Source organism: Cervus elaphus, chromosome 9 (genome assembly GCF_910594005.1).
Source record: "Cervus elaphus chromosome 9, mCerEla1.1, whole genome shotgun sequence".
Classification (NCBI taxonomy): Eukaryota; Metazoa; Chordata; class Mammalia; order Artiodactyla; family Cervidae; genus Cervus; species Cervus elaphus.
Genome location: NC_057823.1, coordinates 25450765 through 25472933, shown reverse-complemented (window position 1 = coordinate 25472933; position 22169 = coordinate 25450765). Strand labels below are relative to the sequence as shown.

The 22169-nt window shown below is 36.2% G+C and overlaps 1 protein-coding gene across 3 annotated transcripts in view; it reads right to left on the bottom strand.

The window, feature by feature from the left end:
* Positions 1-22169, bottom strand: part of RAPGEF6 (Rap guanine nucleotide exchange factor 6) — a 226782-nt gene that overhangs the window by 8145 nt on the left and 196468 nt on the right. The window contains exons 20-26 of one of the 3 annotated variants that reach the window (XM_043912173.1): positions 20455-20666; positions 16176-16299; positions 13670-13693; positions 10209-10429; positions 8452-8643; positions 5901-6035; positions 296-524 (exon numbers count right to left, since the gene is read on the bottom strand). In XM_043912173.1, the coding sequence (XP_043768108.1) occupies positions 296-524; positions 5901-6035; positions 8452-8643; positions 10209-10429; positions 13670-13693; positions 16176-16299; positions 20455-20666 (1137 nt within the window). The other 2 variants (XM_043912174.1, XM_043912175.1) reach the window with 2 other exon arrangements.

Genomic DNA, 22169 nt, shown 5'->3' with positions numbered 1-22169 from the left:
CACACACTCTGTTTCTGAGCAGTCTCTAACCTCAGAGCCAGAATGCCAGACACTTCCCACATACCAACAGCATCTTCACGCTGAATTCTTATTGATCAAAAAGATAAATAAGTTGTGTGATTTCGGTAACACTTAAAAAATGAGCACCCATACATCTTTCAAAACAGTACTTATTTTCATATAAGTGCATACAAGACACCCCTTGGTGGGGGAGTCTGTGGTCAATCAGGGAGCACTACTTGCTGTGGCCACTCGGCTTGAGTCTTGTGATATGAGCACAGGCAAGGATGTTTACCCAGGGCCAAGCTGACTATGGTCTCCTATCCCTGAGGAGTGCTCTGTCTTTTCCAGTGCTCCAGTGGATTCAGGGGCTGTCACAGCCTGGGAGGAACACCGTTCATCCTGTAGAGCTGTAGACATGGAGTCGACAGAACAATTGCTCACAATGCTGGACCGTGAAGAAATCTCACTGTGGCTGGAGTCAGACAAGTTGTCAGATTTAGCTGATGGTATAAGTATATAACCTGAATGAGAGAAGGCAACCGATGAGACTACAGGACAAGTGAACTGGAGTGGGGAGGGTCAGGGAGAGGATTAAAAAAATACAAAAAAGAACAAAAATATAACGTGAGTATCAGTGTTAATTTCCATCTATGCAGAAGCAATGGTGCCAATCTTCTATCCATGTTCCCTTACATACCCATTCACCTACCTACCTTCATGGCACCAATCTAATCCCAAATTCAAGAAACATTAAAACACAGTATTACTGAGAAAACTAGTTCAAAGGTAAATCTGCCCCTGGCTCTCGCAGAGCTACAAGCATTTAACAGAATAAGAGGCATTAAATATATTACAGAACATTAAAATGAAGATATCCTGAACTTCTCAGCTTCTTCTTAACCCTAGGTCCCCTCCCCTATGATTAACATCAATATTTCAAGGCCTGACTTAAGTGTTCAAAACACCACCTTGGGCTGGGGGGTACGTAAGGGGAGTTAGGACCCAAGGGAAACAACTTGTTTTTTTCAAACTGCAAATACTTACCCTAGATACTTTGCTTTAGTCACCTAAGAAGTCTTGCCCAAGCTGAAAGCCACTTGTTTTAGTATTTTTAAAGAAACTGTTTTAGATTTGTATTTACTTTTATACCTAGTTTCCTTTTTCTTCACCAATTTAGCAGAGTATTAAACAGCTGAACTGACAGATTTAGAAGAATGTATCATGAAAAAAAAACAGCATCTACCTGTTTTAAATTGTTCTATGACTTACTGCACAGCAGATATAACTAGAGAGATTTTTTTTAGCATTTTCTGGAATGAAGGGGTGAAGATGGAGTAAAGTAGAAGGATCCAAAATCAAATCTGCAGTGTGATACTTAATGTATGCAACCATTTGTTTTGGTAATTGCTAGAAAAGTGCCAAACTTCTTTTGTTGTGAAGTAAAAGAAAATGCTGTAGTAATCCCAGCAAGGAGTAGGTCGTAAAGAAGTAAGCAATTATCTTCTCGTTCATTAAAAGAATGAGGTTCTATTAGGTGCATGACCTTTGGGTCCACTCCTAGAAATCTCAAAAACTATAGCCTTTATACTCACACATAGTTCAATAACCAAAAAAATGTGTTAATCAATAACCTTATTAAGTAGTTTCATTACCTATTTCAGCAAGAAAAATTAAGACTCAGAAAATGTGTGATCTATATATTTGACTGTGCCAGGCACAGGACACGCCAAGACAAGTCAATCATTTGACTCCTCCCCAGTTCTCAGATCATGGGATCACTGCTATTCCTCAGTGTCCCTCATGAAGTGATTGGTCAATTTTCAAGAGGACCAAGAAAAAGGATGTGGTAAATTAAAAACAAAATTAAAAAATTCTTCCTCAAAAGAAAAAGTCACTGTTCTTTTATCCTGGCACACAGACTTGCTTTACTGTTTTAAAAATAATTTCATTCCTATGTCTGTTACATTAGTATTTCTCAAATATAATTAATTCTAAGAATCATCTGGAAGGCTTATTAGAATACACATCCTTGGGCCAATTTCCAGCAATTCAAACTTATGAGGTCTGCAGTGGGACACAGTAACTGTATTTTTTTAAAACAAATTTCCCATATATTTTTTAACTTGCCAGGTTAGACAATCTCCTCCTCCTCCTCTGACCAGAGTGTATATGAAAAGTGGATGATTAAAAAAAAAAAAGTTTATGTGGACAAGATATTATATAGTTTCTTGCCTTTCAAACACTTCTCTTTAGCTTATAAGGTAGTTGCAGTAATAAAGCAACACACTTATGTAAGGCAAAGGTTTTGGTCATATCATTACTGGGGTTTTAAAGTAAAAGTAAATACTGGTTCCTAAAAAGCCCCCTCTACTTGCTGCACTCACAGACCCAGCTGTTACCAGTAGAAAATAAAGCCAACTACAGAAAACGAGAGTATTAAGTTTACTAACATTAGCAAAATAACATACATACAAATAAGGCACTTTAAATGAATATGATTTGGTTGCTGGAGGATACTAATCCATAAAATGCTCAGAGAAAGTATTTTAGTAGGTTGGCTGCCTGAGCCTTGACAAATGACTTAATTTAAGCTACATTTACATTAATAAATGAAAACAAATTTCACACTAAAATTAAATAAAGAACTTCATCAGAGTGTCTTTCTCCTTTTAGACGTGAATCGCGTATAGAAGCAGTTTAAAGTGTTACTGTTGCCTCGGCTATTTGAATTGAAGATGTCACTCCCTTTCTCATCTTTGATGTTGCTTCCAACATCCTTCACTTTCTCACAGCTTTCTGTAGCTTGATTGTGATCTGCGTCCTCTTTTTTGCTGTTGGCTAGTCTCTCCCTTGAAAGAGTTCTTTCCCTAAATCTTCTAAACGGGGATGTCATTCTTTTCCTGGCTGTGTTCTCACAGCTTGTCCTGTCTCTATTCTCCTCAGTGGCCTTCTCGGTCCTGTCTGTTCTTTTGGCTGTGCTCCTGGTAATCTGAAGGATTTTCTTTTGCAAGTAAACCCCACCTATTCCGGGGCAGCTCTGGCCACTGATGTTGGTGCTGGACTCACGGGGAGGGGATGAGGAAGACCCTGAGAGGCGCAGCAGGATGCTGTGATCAGATAGGATACTGCCAACTGGAGGGAGAGATGCAAAAACCCTGTCATGGTCAATTAATTCTTTCCAATTAATCACAATTTACCTGGTTTATATAACATTTTACTATCAAAAAATTTTAACATCTTGACAATATCTGAAAAATTAAAGTCTAGCAACATACTTTTACTACATGGAGACTCTACAGCATAAACAAGACAGAACACAAGAGAAAGGTTACCTTGATTAGAATAAGCTGGTAATAAAAAACTGCTGAAAGTAACCCAAGCTGCTAAAATCATAAGGTAAAATACAACAAGAGTACCCAATAGCCAGAATTATTTCTTGAAAGTAACTGTGTCTAGAATTTCCAGGCAGATTCTACAAACAAAAATCAGACAGATCTTCATCAGAGTCTCTTTCTTCTTTTAGACTTGAATCATGTATAGAAGCAAAAATCAGATAAGACATATAAACAGGATATACAATATATGTATTTATAAAGCACAATGTCTGATCCAATTTTCTCTCGAAGGTGGAGAGGTTCCCTGCCTTAAGCATCACGGAAGATAAAGGTTAAGGCCTCTTGACGTCTCACTTTTTCAATTCTTTGTTTAAATTCTCCTGTTAAAAATCATGAGTGTAGGCTTCTTCTCTTTTTTTAGTTAAAAAAAATTTTGGCTTATTTTCTCAATTGTTAGAAAACAAAGAACTATTTCAAAGTATAGCAAGAACCAAGAACAGATTATAATAACATACTCTTAGTTTAATGGCATTTTTGTTCAATAAGTGACCACTGGCAAAAATCTATCTATGGAAATAAACCACCAGAAATAGTTTTGAAGAAAAGACTTTCTTCAGATTTCTAAGACTTCAAAACATCACTGTTTCTCACAAATCTATAAATATCATGGTCAATTGTTGTCCACCCACTGAAAGACACAACAGAGAGACTTCTCTATTCCAGTGGTTAAAATGGATTTCTGTTGGGAATAAAAGCAGTGGGGAAATTCCTGTCCTTGACCTCTTCCTACAAGTCACACTCTTGCATAAAATACCAAATCCAATTCAACTAGTTTCCTGGTTAGAAAACTGTCTATAATGAGACCACTGGAGGGTGTAAAGGTGTTCCTGAAAGAGCATTAAAAGCATATGAACACTGTTCATCTGGGCCATGTGTGTGAATAAGGCACTGTTCCCAGCCCCAATCCTTGGGACCTGATTACCCACTCAAGTATTGCCTGGAGAATTCCTTGGGCAGAGGAGCCTGGCGGGCTGCAGTCCATGGGGTTGCAAATAGTCAGACATGACTGAGTGATGAATGCTTTCACACACACAAGGGATACTTTGGATAGGAAACACACACAGTAAGGAGAGGAAAGAGATCTGTGTGCTTTCTAAATTATATACAAGCTACATACAACAGGAACAGAAAACTGTGCTTTATAAACACATCTATAATGAATACTTTTATATGTCCTATGTGATTTTTACTAAGTTTTTCTTAGTAAAATCTGAAAGAAAATTCTAGCCAGTCTCAGCTATGTGAAGAAGGTCAGTAATGGAGTGATATTGCCCTGGAGTGGCAACAGTGATCAAGAAGAGAAATTTCAATTTACTAAACACCCACCATCTATCAGGCGTTACAGGTATTATTTCATTTAAACCTTAAATAAGGTCCCTAAAATATGTGGTCCCTATCCCATCTTGCAGACAGAAGACCTGACCTTATATATCTGTTCTTTATGACCAGGGATAGAGTCAGGAATCAAACTAAGGTCTGACATCACTGTACCACACTGCTGTCACAGAGGTAGCAAAAATAAAAAAGAACGCTTAAAAGTGAAAGGAAACTTAGAATACAAGAGCTAAGGAAACCTCTGGAAGTTTTCCTTCCTACTAGAATTCATAAGCCTGTCCTCCCTCTGACCATGTACTATTCTGTACTGTGATTATTCAAAGATGTAAATCTTTTACATCTGTGAAATTCCCACAAGTCATGTTCACACATATATATCAAATCCAATTCAACTAGCTTCGGGTTAATGAAACTAAGGAGTCTTTTCACCAGAGTAAACACAGAATACGGAGGGGCCAATAGAAGAAACATACACACTATTTAGCATGCTACATTTGGAGCTGGTGTGAAATGGCATCTTACATTTATACTACCCAGGCTAGTCAAAAAAAAAAAAAAAAAAAGGGGGCAAAGCCTTGGTCTGAATTATGAAAATATAGATAAATAAACAAGAGAAATTTCACATTTTTTTTTTTTAACTCAAGAGGCGCTGTATTAGTATAAATGTAAAAATCCACAAGGGTACTGTACAGATTATTGTAAATTTCAATTAATAAAAAGGCAGCAGTAACACTCCATTAGAAAGAAAGGAATGTATTACTCTAAATATTAGTTTCATTTCCTAAATCTTGTAAATGGGTTATAAACAATTTCCTATAGAAATTCTTACTTTAAAATACTTCATAGAATTGTTTGAATTCATTGGTAATTTGAGTAACAACATCAAGAATCTGCACAGACCAAAACAATTGACTTCTGCCTTCATTCTTATCTACGCCTGTCCTCTACCAAAGAAGGACCACACTCTGAATGCAGGAGTCCTAGCTCCATGCTGCATAATACCTGGAAACCATCTGAATAATTCAATCCAAAACATGAAAATTCAGGAGGTATTATGAGTTTCACTTTTCTTCACACTTTCTAAATATAATTACCATAGACCAAAAGCAAACTATGTGCCCCACAGTGTTGTCTGGTGTAACAAGAGCTCAGACTGTTTTCCCTTACCTTTGCGGGGGGAACCCTGAGGAGACACAGGCGGGCTGGAATGTATGGATGACGCCATAGAAATGGTGTCTTCTGTGTGTTTCTTACCACTTACTTCTTCAGCTGTTCCTAAAACTTTCTGAGGTAAACCTGTACCTAAAAATAAAATCAAAGAGGTAAATAAGCATCACTTCACAATTAAAATGTCTACAGTTGCCTAAATTACTACGTAACTAAAGCCACGATGCACAATGGCTAGTGTAGTCAACTGAAATGCGTAAATGACAAACGGGGACTAAATGACTGGGTGATGGCACACAGAGATTCTCACCTCTAGGTCATTTGTTCAAATTCAGCCAGTCAGCACAGATCAGATTAGAACAGCTCTTTGCTTGTTTTGCGGCATAAGGGACATGGATTTAAGTCTGAGTACAGTGTGCCACCCCCACTGACACACGTGTTGGAAGTCTCAATAGAGAATGCATGGATTCAAGCTCTTCCCTCCCCTCTAGAGGTGGCCTCTCCAAGTCAGGGCGAGGCATGTGGCAGGGGCAGCGGAAGGGTGGTGGCTCTGTCACTACCTGTGGAGCATCTGGCTGTGGGGACACAGAAGAAGCTGCAGGCCTGCCAGGCCAGCCCTTTTCAAGAGCACTAAATTCACACTACAGGAGAGAAGTAGACAACAGAAAGAATCATGAATTTATAGAAAAAGAGTATGGAGCCTACTGGAAACATTCCTGCAAAGTTCTGTCATCACTCTTGTCCAAACGCTGGTCCTTTTTGGCATAGGTCAAACTTACCAAAGTTTTCACTGTTGAACCAGTAAAGAAAGCCCAACTCTGATGAGTACTCAGCATAGTAACAAGCACCCCTTTAATACTGAAAAAATTTAAAACATAGTATACTCACACTACTCTTAGTTAAGTGCCATTTTAATATATTTATCACATAACTAATAGGCATATTACAGGAAGGAGGAGGATGGCTACCTGGTACAAATTATTCTGCCTCTCAGGTGATGACGTCCAAGTAAGAAACCAGAGTTAGACTATTCCCATTTCTCATTCCCATCACCAAATCAACTTCACCCATTTTGCATCCAATTTTCTCTTCATGTCCACAGTCACCAAACTAGATCAGGTTCTGGCCAACTTCCCATTGCTACATCAGCTTTCCACTCAGACTCCCCACCTCCAATCTCACGCCCTTCCTACTACAGACCTCCTCACACGTAAACTGGCCCAGACCCTTGCCTTGCTCAAATTGCTTCCTATAGGTATCTACTGACAACTTTCCTTCAGCATCTCATGTTCTAATTTTGGCATGTCTATGACTTGACTTCTCTTCATCCTGGGACACTGTTTGTTTAGTGTTAAAAGGACAGACTTTGAGCCAGTTAGCCTCAGCTCAGCTTCCAGTTCCATCTCTTACTGGGGGTGCATTAAGTTATTTAGATCTTCTATGGAATGTGAGTATTCTTTATCTTTAGAGTTCTTAAGATTCAATGAACATATATACATAAAGTAGTAAAGCACTTCGAACTGTGTCTGGCATTCAGTTAGTGTTCTCTAAGTGTTAGCATTATTATTATCCCTCAACACTTTGCAGCTTTGTACTCAGAGTAAACCACCTGTAGCTCCACGTAGCTACCAAATTCTTCCTCTGCCTGAAGCCACTTCTCTGAAATTTTTGCCCAATTACCTCCTTCCTAGTCAACCTTTAATATTCTGCTTAGGTGTTATCTCCAAAAAGTCTTCTCTGGAGCACTGTCTTACTTCTCTCGACTCTAAGAGCCCCCTCTCTTTTGTTTTTTTCTATGTTCTATACATGCTCCGGCCATAACAGTGGACATATCACATATGCTGAAGTTATCTATCTATGTGAATGTCTTTATCACCAGACTGAAAATCTGGCAAAGGAAGGGGAATTCCTTATTTACCTTTGGATTTCAAAGCAAAATCAAGTTAAATTCTCAAGGTTCTACTGAGTATGTTCTATGTATAATGCATGGGCTAAATAAAAATGCTGGGAACCAAACCTAATCTAGCTTTCCACCTGGAAGCTAAAATAGTGATACTGCTAAAACAAGTGATGAAAGTAATTTGGACAACTTCTACATGGTCCAACAGAGGAAAAAAGAGCATGGCCTATACTTTGTGTATTTTACCCTTGCTTCTTTCTTGTTTCCTAGCTAGGTTTTCATAAGTGGGCATTAATGAAAAACCAACATACAGGCTTTTTAAAAAAAAAAAAAATAAGCAATTCCATTCTCAAAAGTTGCATTTTCATTAGGTAACTGAGTATATACACCACTAAATGCAGTAAGTCCTTGGTACCCAAGTAAAAATAAGTTTTTGGTTGGTATAATTATAGGAACTCCCACATCAACATTTAAAATGTGCATGCTGTCATCAAAGACTTACAGGCAAAACGAAGCATTTCTTGACTCATGAGTGCTCCTTACCTTACACAAACTGTGACAGCAGATCTCCGAAGCATTTATACTTACTTTCCAAACTAACTCGCCTGGAAATTTCGTTAAATGAATGCAGTATTAATTGTGTATACTCACTCAATGTGGCGGGGTCTTTTCCTTGACCCTTCTTCCTGATAGGGTGCAAATTTACAGCTGGCACCTGAAGCACCTGGCTTACTCTGTGGGGCTGATGCAAATACGCTTTAGTTGTTTGGCCAGCTGACCTCAATGGCACCGGAGACATTTCTGATGACTTCACTGATTTTTTCTCATTTAAATTCTTGGTCACTAATAAGAGAGAGTAACAAAAACATACTTCTGTACTTTATAAGGCAAAGTTACGTGGGATGTTTTCATGGTGTGACTCCTAAACTTGGGCATATGTGCACCAAAGCCCTGAAACACATGAGACCCAAGCAGTTAACATCTTCTCATTTATACTGTTGAAATACTCTCTTTACTCTATCAATTACGCCATCAAGCCATTCTCCATACATTAGCATGATGACTCTTCCATCATGAAAATCTGATCTGATAATGCTACTTTCCTTCTACAAATGCCCTGCACAAACCTTCAGATGACTTGCCACTGCTCTTAGGATAAAGACACAAATCCTTAAAGCAAGGTCTACTAGACCCTGCATGATCCAGCTTCCCCAATAACCCACTCTGTTCTCAAGACATCCTGTATCCTTCCTTCACAACACTGATAATTATAATACAATTATCTGTGCAATTAATCAATGCTTCTTCCCTCCACAAGGCTGTAACAAACAAGGTTATAAGCATGGATTTATATCTTGTTTACAAGCGTATCCCTATGTGTTCAGTAATATAAACAGATGTTCAGTAAGTAGGTATTGAATGAGTAAGTGAAATTATTTCAACAGCTATACACAGGAATACCAAATTTGCTAGAAGTGTTCAAGATATTGTTTTTATAACGACATTTACTGAATAGGTCATTACCCTACATTTGAAAGTTAATTGTGAATCTGAATTTTAAAAACAATACTTAGTTGTATTTCCGTTTTATCTTTTCTACTCTGTCGACATACTTGTCCTATTACTATGCAAATACTATACCATTTACCAATCTCAGGGTCAACTCATGATGACTACCATTTCACCCTATTAACTAGGAACATGGAAATAGAAAATCTGAACCTTCCTGCCCCCTATATTCTGTCAACATTTAAATCAATTTCTATGCATTATATTGGGATTTTTACTGGCATAACATTTAATCACATATCCAGATAAGTAATACTCATAGTAGAAGTACAATCTTTGATTTCTGCTTTCACAACTCATACTATCTTTGACCCAGAGACACAGGCATTCTACTGTTCGTACTTAATTTAAAAAATTGAGTATTGAGAATAGGATCTACTTTGTTCATCCTATTTTCTATTCATAAATAGTATCAGAAAGATCAGATTTTTGTTTTTACCTATTGTACTGATACCTATAATTTATTGTATTTTTTCAGTTAGTAAATATCTGTAAAATTCTTAGAAAAGGCAAAATTTTCACTTATTTTACTTTTCATTTAAGGATGAAAGTAAGAACATTCTCAGAGAAAGACTCCTCTATAATGTTACAGTCTTTTTTTAAGATTTTATGATGCTTTTCAAAGAACTATATTTAGACTCCATTTCCTGCACAGAGAAATCATCAGGAAAGGATAAGAATTCAGTATCTGATTAACACGATGAGATGATGCTTGAGGTATGTCACTAAACTTTTGTGAGCGAAAGTTAACCTTCTTGGGACTTCAGCATAATACTAAAAAAATAAATTTCTATTTTGTTGTGCTGTTTAGTATCACATAAGTGAAAACTTGTACTTACAGGTACCATATGCAGGCTCCCATTGCAATGACATCATCTGGAATTTCTCTTCATCTGTCTCGACATCCAGACTGGAAAGATACTGCTTCACTTTTCTTGCCATTTGGGCATCTTCATATAGCTTCTTGGCATTAAGCAGAGAGCTACGGCGTGCCCTTTTTTTGTGAGCACCTCCCTGAACATCCAGCATGTTTGAATTTGTGCTGCCTTGACTCAGTGACCTGTAAGATGAAGATCACAATAATGGGCTACAAAGATGAGAATTAAGTACAGCAGACTGAAGATTAAAAGAATTCTGTTCTGTTAATGCGATTGCATGCTGATGCAAATGAGTTAAAAGATGAAAAGCATTAATGCAAAGTAATATGTCACACATGGCAATGTTCTGAGTTTTAAGATTCAGCAAAGTGCAGAACTCAAAAGGATAAGTTAACAATTCCCCTCAAAGCAACAAATTACATCAGACCTATGTTTTGTGCGTTCCAACCCACAGGACAATTGTGACAAGTGAAAGCATTCCTTGGCCCTGTGGCCATCCACACTCTGAAGATATGTCAAGAGCCTAATTGGGCAAGTGCACCCTGAGCCAGATCTCTGCACCAGGGTTCTTCAGCACAGGAGTTTCTAGAGCAGCTCTGGTTGTATGTGCTACTTTGGACGTGCTACTGCCATCATCATTTCTGTGTACAGCAGACATACTCTGAGCACACTCCAATGTTACCTGTAACCAGATTTTGGCCAAACTTTAAAGAGAACAACCAATAAGAAAAATAACACCATTTATATTCAAGTCAATATAGTCAGAGATCAGAAACAGCAGTAAAAAGCTACTCAATGCTTCCACTCACATATGAATTGGTGAGGCAACATGTGGCCTCTAGGGCTGGGGATATGGGATCTTTCTTCTGCAGTGCCTCTAAATGTGATGGAACTACAAGCTGAGTATGAATTACTACAATTCAAACAAGCTAATAAAGCTTCACATCCAACTCTACTCTTTTCAGCAAGCTTTCTTTCTTCTACAATAACTACATCTAGAACCACTGGAAAACAGGAATTGCAATGCTATTTGTCCTTTGTAACAAAGGTGGCAAACACAAGGTTCTAGATGATTTTTATTTTAAAGGCAGTTGCCATTCTAAAATAATGAAGGTATCTATGGGTTTTCAAAGTTAGCCTCCCAATTACCCAAAGATACTCAAAAATAGACTACAATCATATAATCTGTTTTTTCCGTGCTCACATAGCCCATTTTAAAAACACACTAAAATCCTAACATTTTCACTTTAGATCAAGTGAAATAAAGCTGTAAAAAATGTTATTTTTCTTCCACAATTTTAAGATCTTTAAAAGACTGTGTCTTACAGCAGATGGAAACTTGCAATTGTTACTGGTCAGGCAGAAACTGTGACATGTTTGTTCTACTTACACAGCAGAAATTCCAAAATTTGCAGAATAGTTTGGGAAAAATCCAATGGCATTAGTGAATGCTCCGTTAACCTTCAGGAACCAAAGGATTATAAGGCTGTAGTGACTCTAACTAAAGTTCAACAACATTCCTGACGCAAGTGTCAAAAGGAAGCTAGCCCTGAATATTTGCAAAGCCAGCCTAAGAGCCCAGCGTCAGCAGCTTTTTGTTCTTTTATGGCTTGCTTAAAGAAATGTCGCATTACCTATGCATCTGATGGTACAAAAGGCAATACTGTGCGTGGGAAAAAACTCCAGAAACTAACAACTCTAAAAGTGATTCAGAAGATTCACATTCTAAATAGGAAAAAGTTTTAGAAAGACCTAAACCAATTTAATTCACTTAATATTTCCTTTTTATTAATGCAAAAAAGGTGTTATGTGACAAAAATACACACCTAATTTATATAAGAACTCTTAACAAGTAAAAAATTCTCAGTATTAAGAAGGCACTGCAGTGATTTTTCTTAGTGGTACATAAAATAGTAGTGTTCCTGACAATTGATGTTGTCTTAGATGCAAAGCAATGCAGTAAAATCAACTCTCAACATTTAAGTACAAATTTTAATACAAATATTTAATAATTTTACCTAAGTTGATATAAAAAGGTGCCTAGAAATCTAGGATACAGACAAAATTTCAATAAATGAAACACTGTGATAAATGACAAAGAAATGTCTTTTAATCTACTTTCAAAATGCTTTGATATAAAAAAGGAAATGTCCAGTGTCTGCAAACATCATACAATGCAATCAAATGCTGAATGAATAGTGACTGTGTTACACAAGTCATTCAAACACTCCAAACCCCCACTAAGATACACTGTCCAAGTAGTCTTCTTCATCATAGTAATGTTAGGAATCAATTTCTGTTTTCAATGAGAACCAGAAAAGACCAAGACATAAATGTACAGCATAGAAGAAAACACATGAGAAACACGTAGAGAAGGGAAGAAGAAAGTAGAAGAAAATTCAAGTTTACCAAGCTTCAACAGAAAACAAAAGACCACAAATAGGACAAGACTCAAAGTAAGTGGCTCAGAAAAAATCCTTCATATATGTGTTATAAAAGCAACTAACTTCATGATTCACTGTAATCTTAAAATAGCACAATTTTTATTTAATCCCTTTATCCACAAAACCCATCTTTTCCTTCCATTATAATTGAAAAGACTAGATATATGACTTATAAGATACCTAACTAACTATGACAGATCTGTAAGCGGAGATCTGAAACTACTTGAAAAACAAAAGGTGTCATTTTCTGAATCTATTTCAGTTTTAAGAGAGATAAGGGAGCCTTTAATTAAAAGTGATAGGAATTTAAAATAAAATTCTATCAGTGATGTATATCTCATAGTATTAGTGGATCCAAGCATTTAAAATAATCTTCTATTTCAATTATTTACTATCTCAAATCTATAGTATAGTTTGGATAAAGGCTGCAGCTGATGGAAAATGTACCCTTTATAAACCACTTTCTTATCCATTTTAATTTACTTAAATATTTATTTTTATAAATATGGCATGTGAATAAAATGGTGTGGACTCTGGAATCAGACTATCACCAATAATGAATTAGAATCCACTATAGTGAGCTCTAGGAATTTGGACAATTCTGTCTTCCCCATTTGTGCCATGGGAATACCAGTATCTATTTCACAGAGCAGCTACAGAATTCAATAAATTCATATAGAGTGCTTAGAGAAGTATACAGGAAGCACACAATATATGCTATCATCATCATATAACTGACCCTGCTAAATTAAAATCTAAAAGGGACCTACGGGATGTCAACAATGGAAAACTAAACGAGGAAGAAGCTAGCTCTATCACTATTGTCTCCTTGTTAGCAAAAGGCATTTGTCAGGAATGTAGGTTGACAGGGTTAATAGAACACATGCTATTTTACGTGCGTGCATTAATGAAAAGGATGCAGTATACGTTAAGAAATTGAACAACCTTCATTCCAGTTGCATTCATCTCTACACTTACCCCAGACTCCGCCACCTCTTCTTCCTGTAAGCAAGAGCCACAAACATTGAAGCGTGTGTTTGAATAGGAAAGCACAGAAAAAAGACAACAGTTGAAAGTCAGAGAAACTACGGAGACAGAACAGAACAGAAAAATTTTACTAGAAAAAAAATGGTAGCTTAACAGTAAAATGACTTTAATGGAATACAAGGTGGTAAAATGAATTATGACATGTACTGAAGGCCAAAAAACTCCACAATATTTAAAAGTGTGCTTTTAGACCAATTATGTTTTAATACCTAATTCATTTAGAGGCTTATGTTAATAACAAGCTTAACGGAAAATATTTATTACAAGTTTCCAGGGAAACTTTAAAAGAACTTTTGAATTTTTTTCAAAGGTATTTTTGAACCATTCATTTAAGTGAGAGGATGAAATTACAAGGAACATAAAGATTTATAATTTCATTTTTAAGTGCAGAAATTTCTCTGACAATATATTTGTTCAAGAAATTTTGAACAAAGCCAACTTAAAATGTAAGTATAAATATATCATGAAAATCTTTAAGATCTTGTATCTCCTTATACTATAATTGGGCTGAATCAAGATTCTTTAACATTTTTATTCTCATTTTTTTGGCCCTTTCCTCTCTACCACCTGATTGGTCTGAGCATATCCCAGGCTTGTACCCAATAAGCTCCAGCTGTGGCCAGCCCCAAATCTGTTTTTTCAGTCAGCACACTGACTACTGTTGAGTTACTTTGTCCACACTACATAATATATATCACCAAAATGGCCAAATACTTGAAGAAAGCTACTACATTTCAGTACTAGCTGACAAAATCAATTTAGGAAAAGTTCAGTCTAATCTAACTATAAATGCTTTATTTTTTCCTATACTGTATTCTACTCCAGGCTAGGCCATTCAAGGGAACAGTCAAGTTTACTGATTTCCTCCTTTGCTCATTTCTGAGGCATAGCTGGTACTTAGAAAATTATCTGGTCTGACAGGCTCACAAATTCATTCAGGAACCAGGGTGCTAAAATACATGAGTAGACAGATGTCTGTGTAAGATAACAGGGAATGGTGGAGCCACTGTACAGGGACATATAACAAAAACAAAAACTTAAAAACAAAGAAACAAACAAATCCTCCAGGTTTGCTTTGGTCCCTGGTTCTTAGGTCTTCTGCTTCTACACTGCTGAGCAATGGCACCTCTCATTACATGCAGTGATTCTCAGGGGCGAAAGTGGGCAATTGGGTAGAGAAGAGGAGATATGACACACTCCTTCCGTCATACTTTGAGAATTTCTAAACTAGAGTAACTATCAGGTCAACTACTTCTAAAAACAGACTCATGAACTGTGGTTTAAACAAAACAAAAATTAAAAAAATAATCCTGACACACATTGATTCTATCTGGTTATAACAACTCCATCTCTAACCTTTAAAGAACCAAATATTTTTGTTTCCTTAGTAGACTGTATTTCTTTTGAAAGTGAAAGTGAAGTTGCTCAGTTGTGTCTGACTCTTTGCGACCCCATGGACTGTAGCCTACCAGGATCCTCAGTCCATGGAATTTTCCAGGCAAGAATACTGGAGTGGGTTGCCATTCCTTCTCCAGGGGATCTTCCCGACCCAGGGATCAAACCCGGGTCTCCCGCATTGTAGACAGACGCTTTACTGTCTGAGCTACCTAAGCCACTGAAATTGTGTCTGCCCTGACAAACATTTCGTTTTTAAAGCCCTTAGGTACTAAAGCTATACACACAGGCCCAGAAGAAAATCAGATAAAAAATTAAAACCCTAGTATCTTTTCATCCTAAAAATTACTAGGAAAGGTAATTTACTTTAAATTCTATTTAATTTGAGGAGGCATTTGTTACTACATGAAAAGTGAATTTTAAAAAGCATTCATAGAAGATCAGGTTAATAGTGAACACAATATTTTAATTTTTATTAAAGATACAGTATCCTTAAATCTGCACTTTCTGAACTGCTAAAGAATTTACATAAGTACCATGACTTGAGACAAAGGAATATATTTTAGAAGAATAAAGTAGAACTTATATAGATATGGAACTTTAAAAATACTCAATAAAAATCAAAGACATGAAGACTAATACTTTACACATTTGGTTAGAACCAGATGAAAATATCTGTTTTCTCTGATAGCTTCAGTGAAGATCAGCAATTTACTTATATTTAAGTTAGATGACATTTTAAGTAACAATAACAATACAGAACTATCTATGTACTCAAAAAATTAATAGAGAATTAGGGTTCAAATCTCAGTAATTTATGTCATCCTGGACACATTACCTAACTGCTCTGAGCTTCAGTTTCTTCATAGGTAAAAAGCAGGCCAATACTACCAACCTTTAAAGGTTATTATAATACACTATTACCTGACATTGACATCTATAAAGCACTTAATACAGTGCACAATAAAAGGCAGATGGTCAATAAATGAAAACGATCACTTTCAATGCCATTCTGTAACACTTACATACTTCAATGCCATACCTCTGTCGGAACATCATAGCTGGATCCATGTTAGCAGAAGTCATTCGAACAACCTGACGAATTTCCTTGGCAATCATTCTGAGCTTCTCAAAATTTACCAAACCATCAACTTTGGAATCATTTCCTATAGAATAAAATTAAATTTTTTTAACTTCCAAAATTAAAATATCTGTATAAAGGTAGCAGAAGTCAAGTCATTATTCCTGGAGGCACAAATCAGAACCTTTATAAAACTGCCACTTTTGGTTTTAAGAATTGATAAACACATATATGGTTTAATACTGCTCCCAAGGAATGACCTAACGGGAGGAATTCTATTCCTATGGAAATAATGATTACGAATATTAGAAAGTGATAACCTGTGCATAGCTTCTAAAAGCCATTTCTTCATTACATTGCAGGCACACCTAGTAAAAAGTGCAGCTCCTCTACACACACACACCAAAAAAAAAGAAAAGAAAAAAGTGCAGCTCCTCAATTCTAGCTCTCCAGACGCTCGGCTCACTCAGGCAGGTACCTGCATCTGTTTTTTTGGCAGCAAAGTTAATAAGCACTTGAAAACTTAGGCTTCCACCAGCGGTCATAAAGAGTGACCTTTGGGCTTAACTAGTCCAGTATGGTTGCTACGGTTTACAATGATTTAAAAAATTATAAAATGAGTTGTCAACACTTAAGAAGTGGAAGACATCCCATTAAAATAAGAATTTATGACTTATCTGGAAGAAAAAGAGAGCGGATGGTATCTGGGGGATTAAATAATAGCACGTCTGTTTTCCAAGTGGAAATAATTAGTTAAAATTAAGAGAGGGATGGCTCACAGGGACAGACATCTTCAAGTCTGCCATGTACATGCCCTTCCCCAGAATTTGAATTTACAATCATGACTTTAATCATTAAACACAAATTTTGCTTGTTCAGAAATTACATAATCTTTATTTGTTTTATTAAATAGTTCTCTGAGAAAAAAATTCATACAACTTTCAAAATGGTCTACCTTTCTTTGATAAGAACAGGAATGACACCAGACTTAGCCCACATGTGGGCTTACGCAGTTCAAACCACAAGGCAAAAAATTATATGTTCAAAGGGTAATCTAACTGTCTTTTTTCCACACCTGTCTAACACTTGGTGTGACCCTATTTATTTCCCATGGTGGGCCCGGAGATGTCTCTGGAACACCAAGTCCCTGAAGCCAAGATGGAAAACCACACGGGTCTGAACACACAAGGGGCTCCCTTTTTGCACTAAATGGTACCTATCTATTGGACATATAAACTGTTCAGGGTCTCAAAGTGAGTTGGAGACAAAATGACAACACAAAATACTTTCAAGTCATGTAAACATGTTTTGAGGGAACATGTAAGAAAATATATTTGAAGCCTCTAATAATATTTTCTTAAGAAGTAATAATGAATTTCTTAAGAAGTAATAATGAAATTCATTAATTAGTTAATGAAATTAACTAATTATACTTAATTAGTTAATTGGTACAACACAACTGATGAGAACAGTTCGAAAAATTCAACAAAAATAGGAGAAATATGTTGAGTCATCAAAAAACTATCAAGGCAGTGAGGATCTGAAGAAATAATGAAGATGTGTGGCAAGTTTAGCATTTCCAGTGCTCCACCTACAGGCCTCTGCTGATTTCAGAAAAGGTGATGAAGAGCTGAAAAACTGAGCAGTGCCTCCCTGACTTTTGAAACACACACACACACACACACACACACACACACACACGTACACACGTATATCCTGGAACTAAAGATAAACAAAATGTAGACTGGATAAAAGTTAAGTGTTACATTATCTCAAAATGTGAAAATGGTTTAAAGTGATTTTTGGATTGCTAGCATTCCTAGCTGCCTGACAGAATCAAGTTTTAATTCTCTTTGGAGAAATGGAATATTGTCTGAAATCCTAGATTATTTCTGTAATTTTTTTATATACAACATCCATTTGGCCAACAATAACCAGGTACATTTGGTGAAAATTTAACATGACTGAAATGCAAGGGGGAAAAAAAGACTCATGAAAAAAAAACAAACACCTAGATTATGGAGTTACTACAAACAGACATTAAAGTAACTAGTGAATATGTGCAAGGTTATAAAAAACAACACTGAGAACTCTGGTAGAAAATATGAAGATAAAAAATGAATTTAAATTGTAAATCTGGGGGGAAAGCCCAGTAACTGAAATAAGGAATATGCTGTTGAATTTTAACAGTAAGTCAGACATAGTTGAAGAAATAATTTAAAAATTGGATATTAGTCTAGGAGAAAATTCCAGAATAAATAAAAATATCCAGGTGAGACAAAATCAAAGTACTGTACACAGTCGTATAATAGCAAAACTAGAGAAAAACAGAGATAGAGGATATTTTAGAGCAGTTATCAAAGGAGGGTAGATTATTGTCAAAGGAACAACAAATAAGACTGACAGTTGACTTCTAAAAATAACAGTGGAAGTCAGGAGATAACTTTGTTATCTCAAAATGTTGGAAGATAACTGCCAATCAAAATTGTGCCGTAAGAATGAATATTAATTAAAGACAATTTTTCAGATAAACAAAAACTAAGATTTTATCACCAGCAGACTTGCACATAAGAAAATAATAATCAGTGTTCTTACAGGGAGAAAAATCCTCAACCATAGAAAAACTCTGAAATTCAGGAAGGGGAAAAAAACAGTAACAATATCACCACACTAATAAATATCGACTTTACTAAATAATATCAGTACCAAGTGGGATTTAAAGGCATGGCAGCAACTGTATATAAATGGAGAGGTGAGAGAATGGGTATTTGAATGGTCTAAGTTCTTGCACTGCCTGACACACAGAAAGGTACTAATGAATACTACTCAAATTAGTATCAGCAAGTATAAACATTGTAATGTGTAGTGTAACACTGGAAAATTAGCAAAATAGTGTGTAATCAGCAAGTTAATGAAGGACAAATACCACTCACAAAAAAAACAATTAAGAGGAGTATAACCTACACGGTTGACTCAATGGACATAAGTTTCAGCAAGCTCTGGGGTTTGGTGATGGACAGGGAAGCCTGGCATGCTGCAGTCCATGGGGTCAAAGAGTCAGACACAACTGAGTGACTTAACTGAGACTACATGGCAAAAGACTAATAAATTAGGTTTTTAAAACTCAAACGTGTTGTTCATCAGAAGATAATCTTAAGGAAGTCAAAGGCAAGTCATACTATATATATACATATAGGACTTACACAAAATCCTTAAAAGGTATATTAGAGAACGATTACCTTATGAAACATAGGCAAGAAATTGAACTGAATGGATAAAAGAGGACAAATAAATATACAGAAGGGTGTCCAGCCTCATTAGTAATCAGAGAAATGAACATTAAATCACATCAATATAGAATTACATACCTACTGAAATGGGTAGAAATAAAAAGAATGAATTTACCAGGTACTGGAGACAGCGAGGAACAGTAAGAATGTTCATGTCACTGCCAGTGTTCCACTTTAGTGGATTAACACCAAACTGTCTCCCAAAGTTGACTGTATGAATATTCATAAATTTCACTGTGAATTATAGTGAACAAAAATGCATGTATACTACGAATATGTGAAAGAATATTCACAGCAGCATTATTTGTATTGAGTAAATAGTGGAAACTATCAAATGCTCATCAACAGATTGAATGAACCCAAGTATTGCATTTATGTAATGCAATGTCAAATAGTTTTGAATAATGAATTACAATTGCACTCAAAAACATGCAAGAATCTCATCACACTAGTCTAATGTTCACCAAAATAATTCAGAAGTCAAACCAAAAACTAAAAAAACAAATATAAAGCTCAAGAACAGGTAAAACCACCGTATTAGAAATCAACACAAGTATCAGGGAAGATGAAGGTGGTAACTGGAAAGGGGCACAAGTGGGGCTGCTGGGAGGGAGGCAATTTTTTGTTTTTGATTGGGTGTTGGTTATCTGGGTGTTTGCTTTGTCTTAATCCATTAAGTTGTTTACTTGTTTGCGGTACTTTTCTGTATGTGTTCAGTAACTAAAAAAAGAAGTTGGCAGTCTGATCTCGGTTTTGTGTAAACTGCATTGGGTAAACACTGACATCTGTTCTTATCAATAATGTGGGTTTTTCCTATGATTTACTACATTTAATTTGGTAAAACTTTTAGTGACTTATACTCAATAGACCGAAAAATACATTAAATACATTATAATTCTGTTGAATTAGCTGAAACTAAGCATGCTAATTTTCAAGTAACTTTCAAATACCTTCATGTAGAAATGTCATATCTTTCTTGACAACAGGAAAGAGTGGAATAATTGGAGGCTGCATGCTTTGACTACTAAGAATATTTCTGTATTTTGCCATGTTTCTGGATGGATCAAAAAGGTCTTGCAGATCTTGGAAGTGTTTCTCATACTTGCTTGGTAACTTTTCCCAAGTACCTCTGAGTCGTGCTACAGATGCCAGGTTCAAACCACTGCCGAAGATGAGAATAAAAACATTAAAAAAGAGGCTTGCAAGAGAGGCAGGATGCAGGTCAGGTAAGTGTATAAACCAATTTTTTCTAATGAAGCTAAAATAAGCAGACACATTTTTCAACATGTTGAAATAAACAGTAGAACCATAAAAAAAAAAGGGACTCCTTGATCTTAAAACAAGAAAAACTTTCTTCAAAGGAACTATATTATGTGCCAATGGTTGTATGTGCCCTTTTTTAAAGGGAGCATGTAAATGACAAATACAGTAAATCCATTAAACATACATTTAACTTAAAAAATAAATTTCAAGCATCACAATGTTTTTGTATGTTTTACTTAGAAATAATTTTATGGAAACATTATTTGAAAGTGGTGTAAATGATAACAAGCAGTATATAAATATAAGTGAGGCAAGTTCTGAGACTGAAAGCCTTCTTTCTTTGAGATTTTGGCCATTCATGTCCCTGATTTCAATACTTCCATAGGTTCTAATCCTGTTGTCTGTTAGGTGCCTCTATATACTCAATGTCTCCTCTTTTGTTCTCGGCTACCTGACTTTTACCTATACCACAGAATTTAAAATGTTCTCTTGACTTATGATTTTAAACTGTGGAATTAGGATATCTTTGTTCCCTCTGTATCTCAGAAATCATCTCAAAAACTACAAGGATGAATAAGAGAAATGCAGATTTCATTTCCACCAAAACTTAAGAGATATCTGTGACTCCTAAACACATTATAATGGCTATCAAAAAACAGTCAAGTCCACTGAGGAAACCAGATCTGAAAGAGACACGTGCACCCCAATGTTCATTGCAGCACTATTTATAATAGCCAGGACATGGAAGCAACCTAGATGCCCATCAGCAGACGAATGGATAAGAAAGCTATGGTATATACACCATGGAATATTACTCAGCCATTAAAAAGAAATCATTTGAATCAGTTCTAATGAGATGGATGAAACTGGAGCCCATCATACAGAGTGAAGCAAGCCAGAAAGATAAAGACCAATACAGTATACTAACGCATATATATGGAATTTAGAAAGATGGTAACGATAACCCTATATGCAAAACAGAAAAAGAGACACAGATGTACAGAACAGACTTTTGGACTCTGTGGGAGAAGGTGAAGGTGGAATGTTTAGAGAGAACAGCATCAAAACATGTATATTATCTAGGGTGAAACAGATCACCAGCCCAGGCTGGATGCATGAGACAAGTGCTCAGGGCTGGTGCACTGGGAAGACCCAGAGGGATCGGGTGGAGAGGGAGGTGGGAGGGGGGATCGGGATGGGGAATACTTGTAAATCCATGGCTGATTCATGTCAATGTATGACAAAAATCACTACAATATTGTAAAGTAATTAGCCTCCAACTAATAAAAATAAATGAAAAAAAAAAACCAGTCAAGTCAAATCTAAGTATGCAAAATTCTGAAAAAGGGGACCTGCAGCTGAAGATTTCAATGAAAGCTATAAACCATAGCACTCCAAAGCA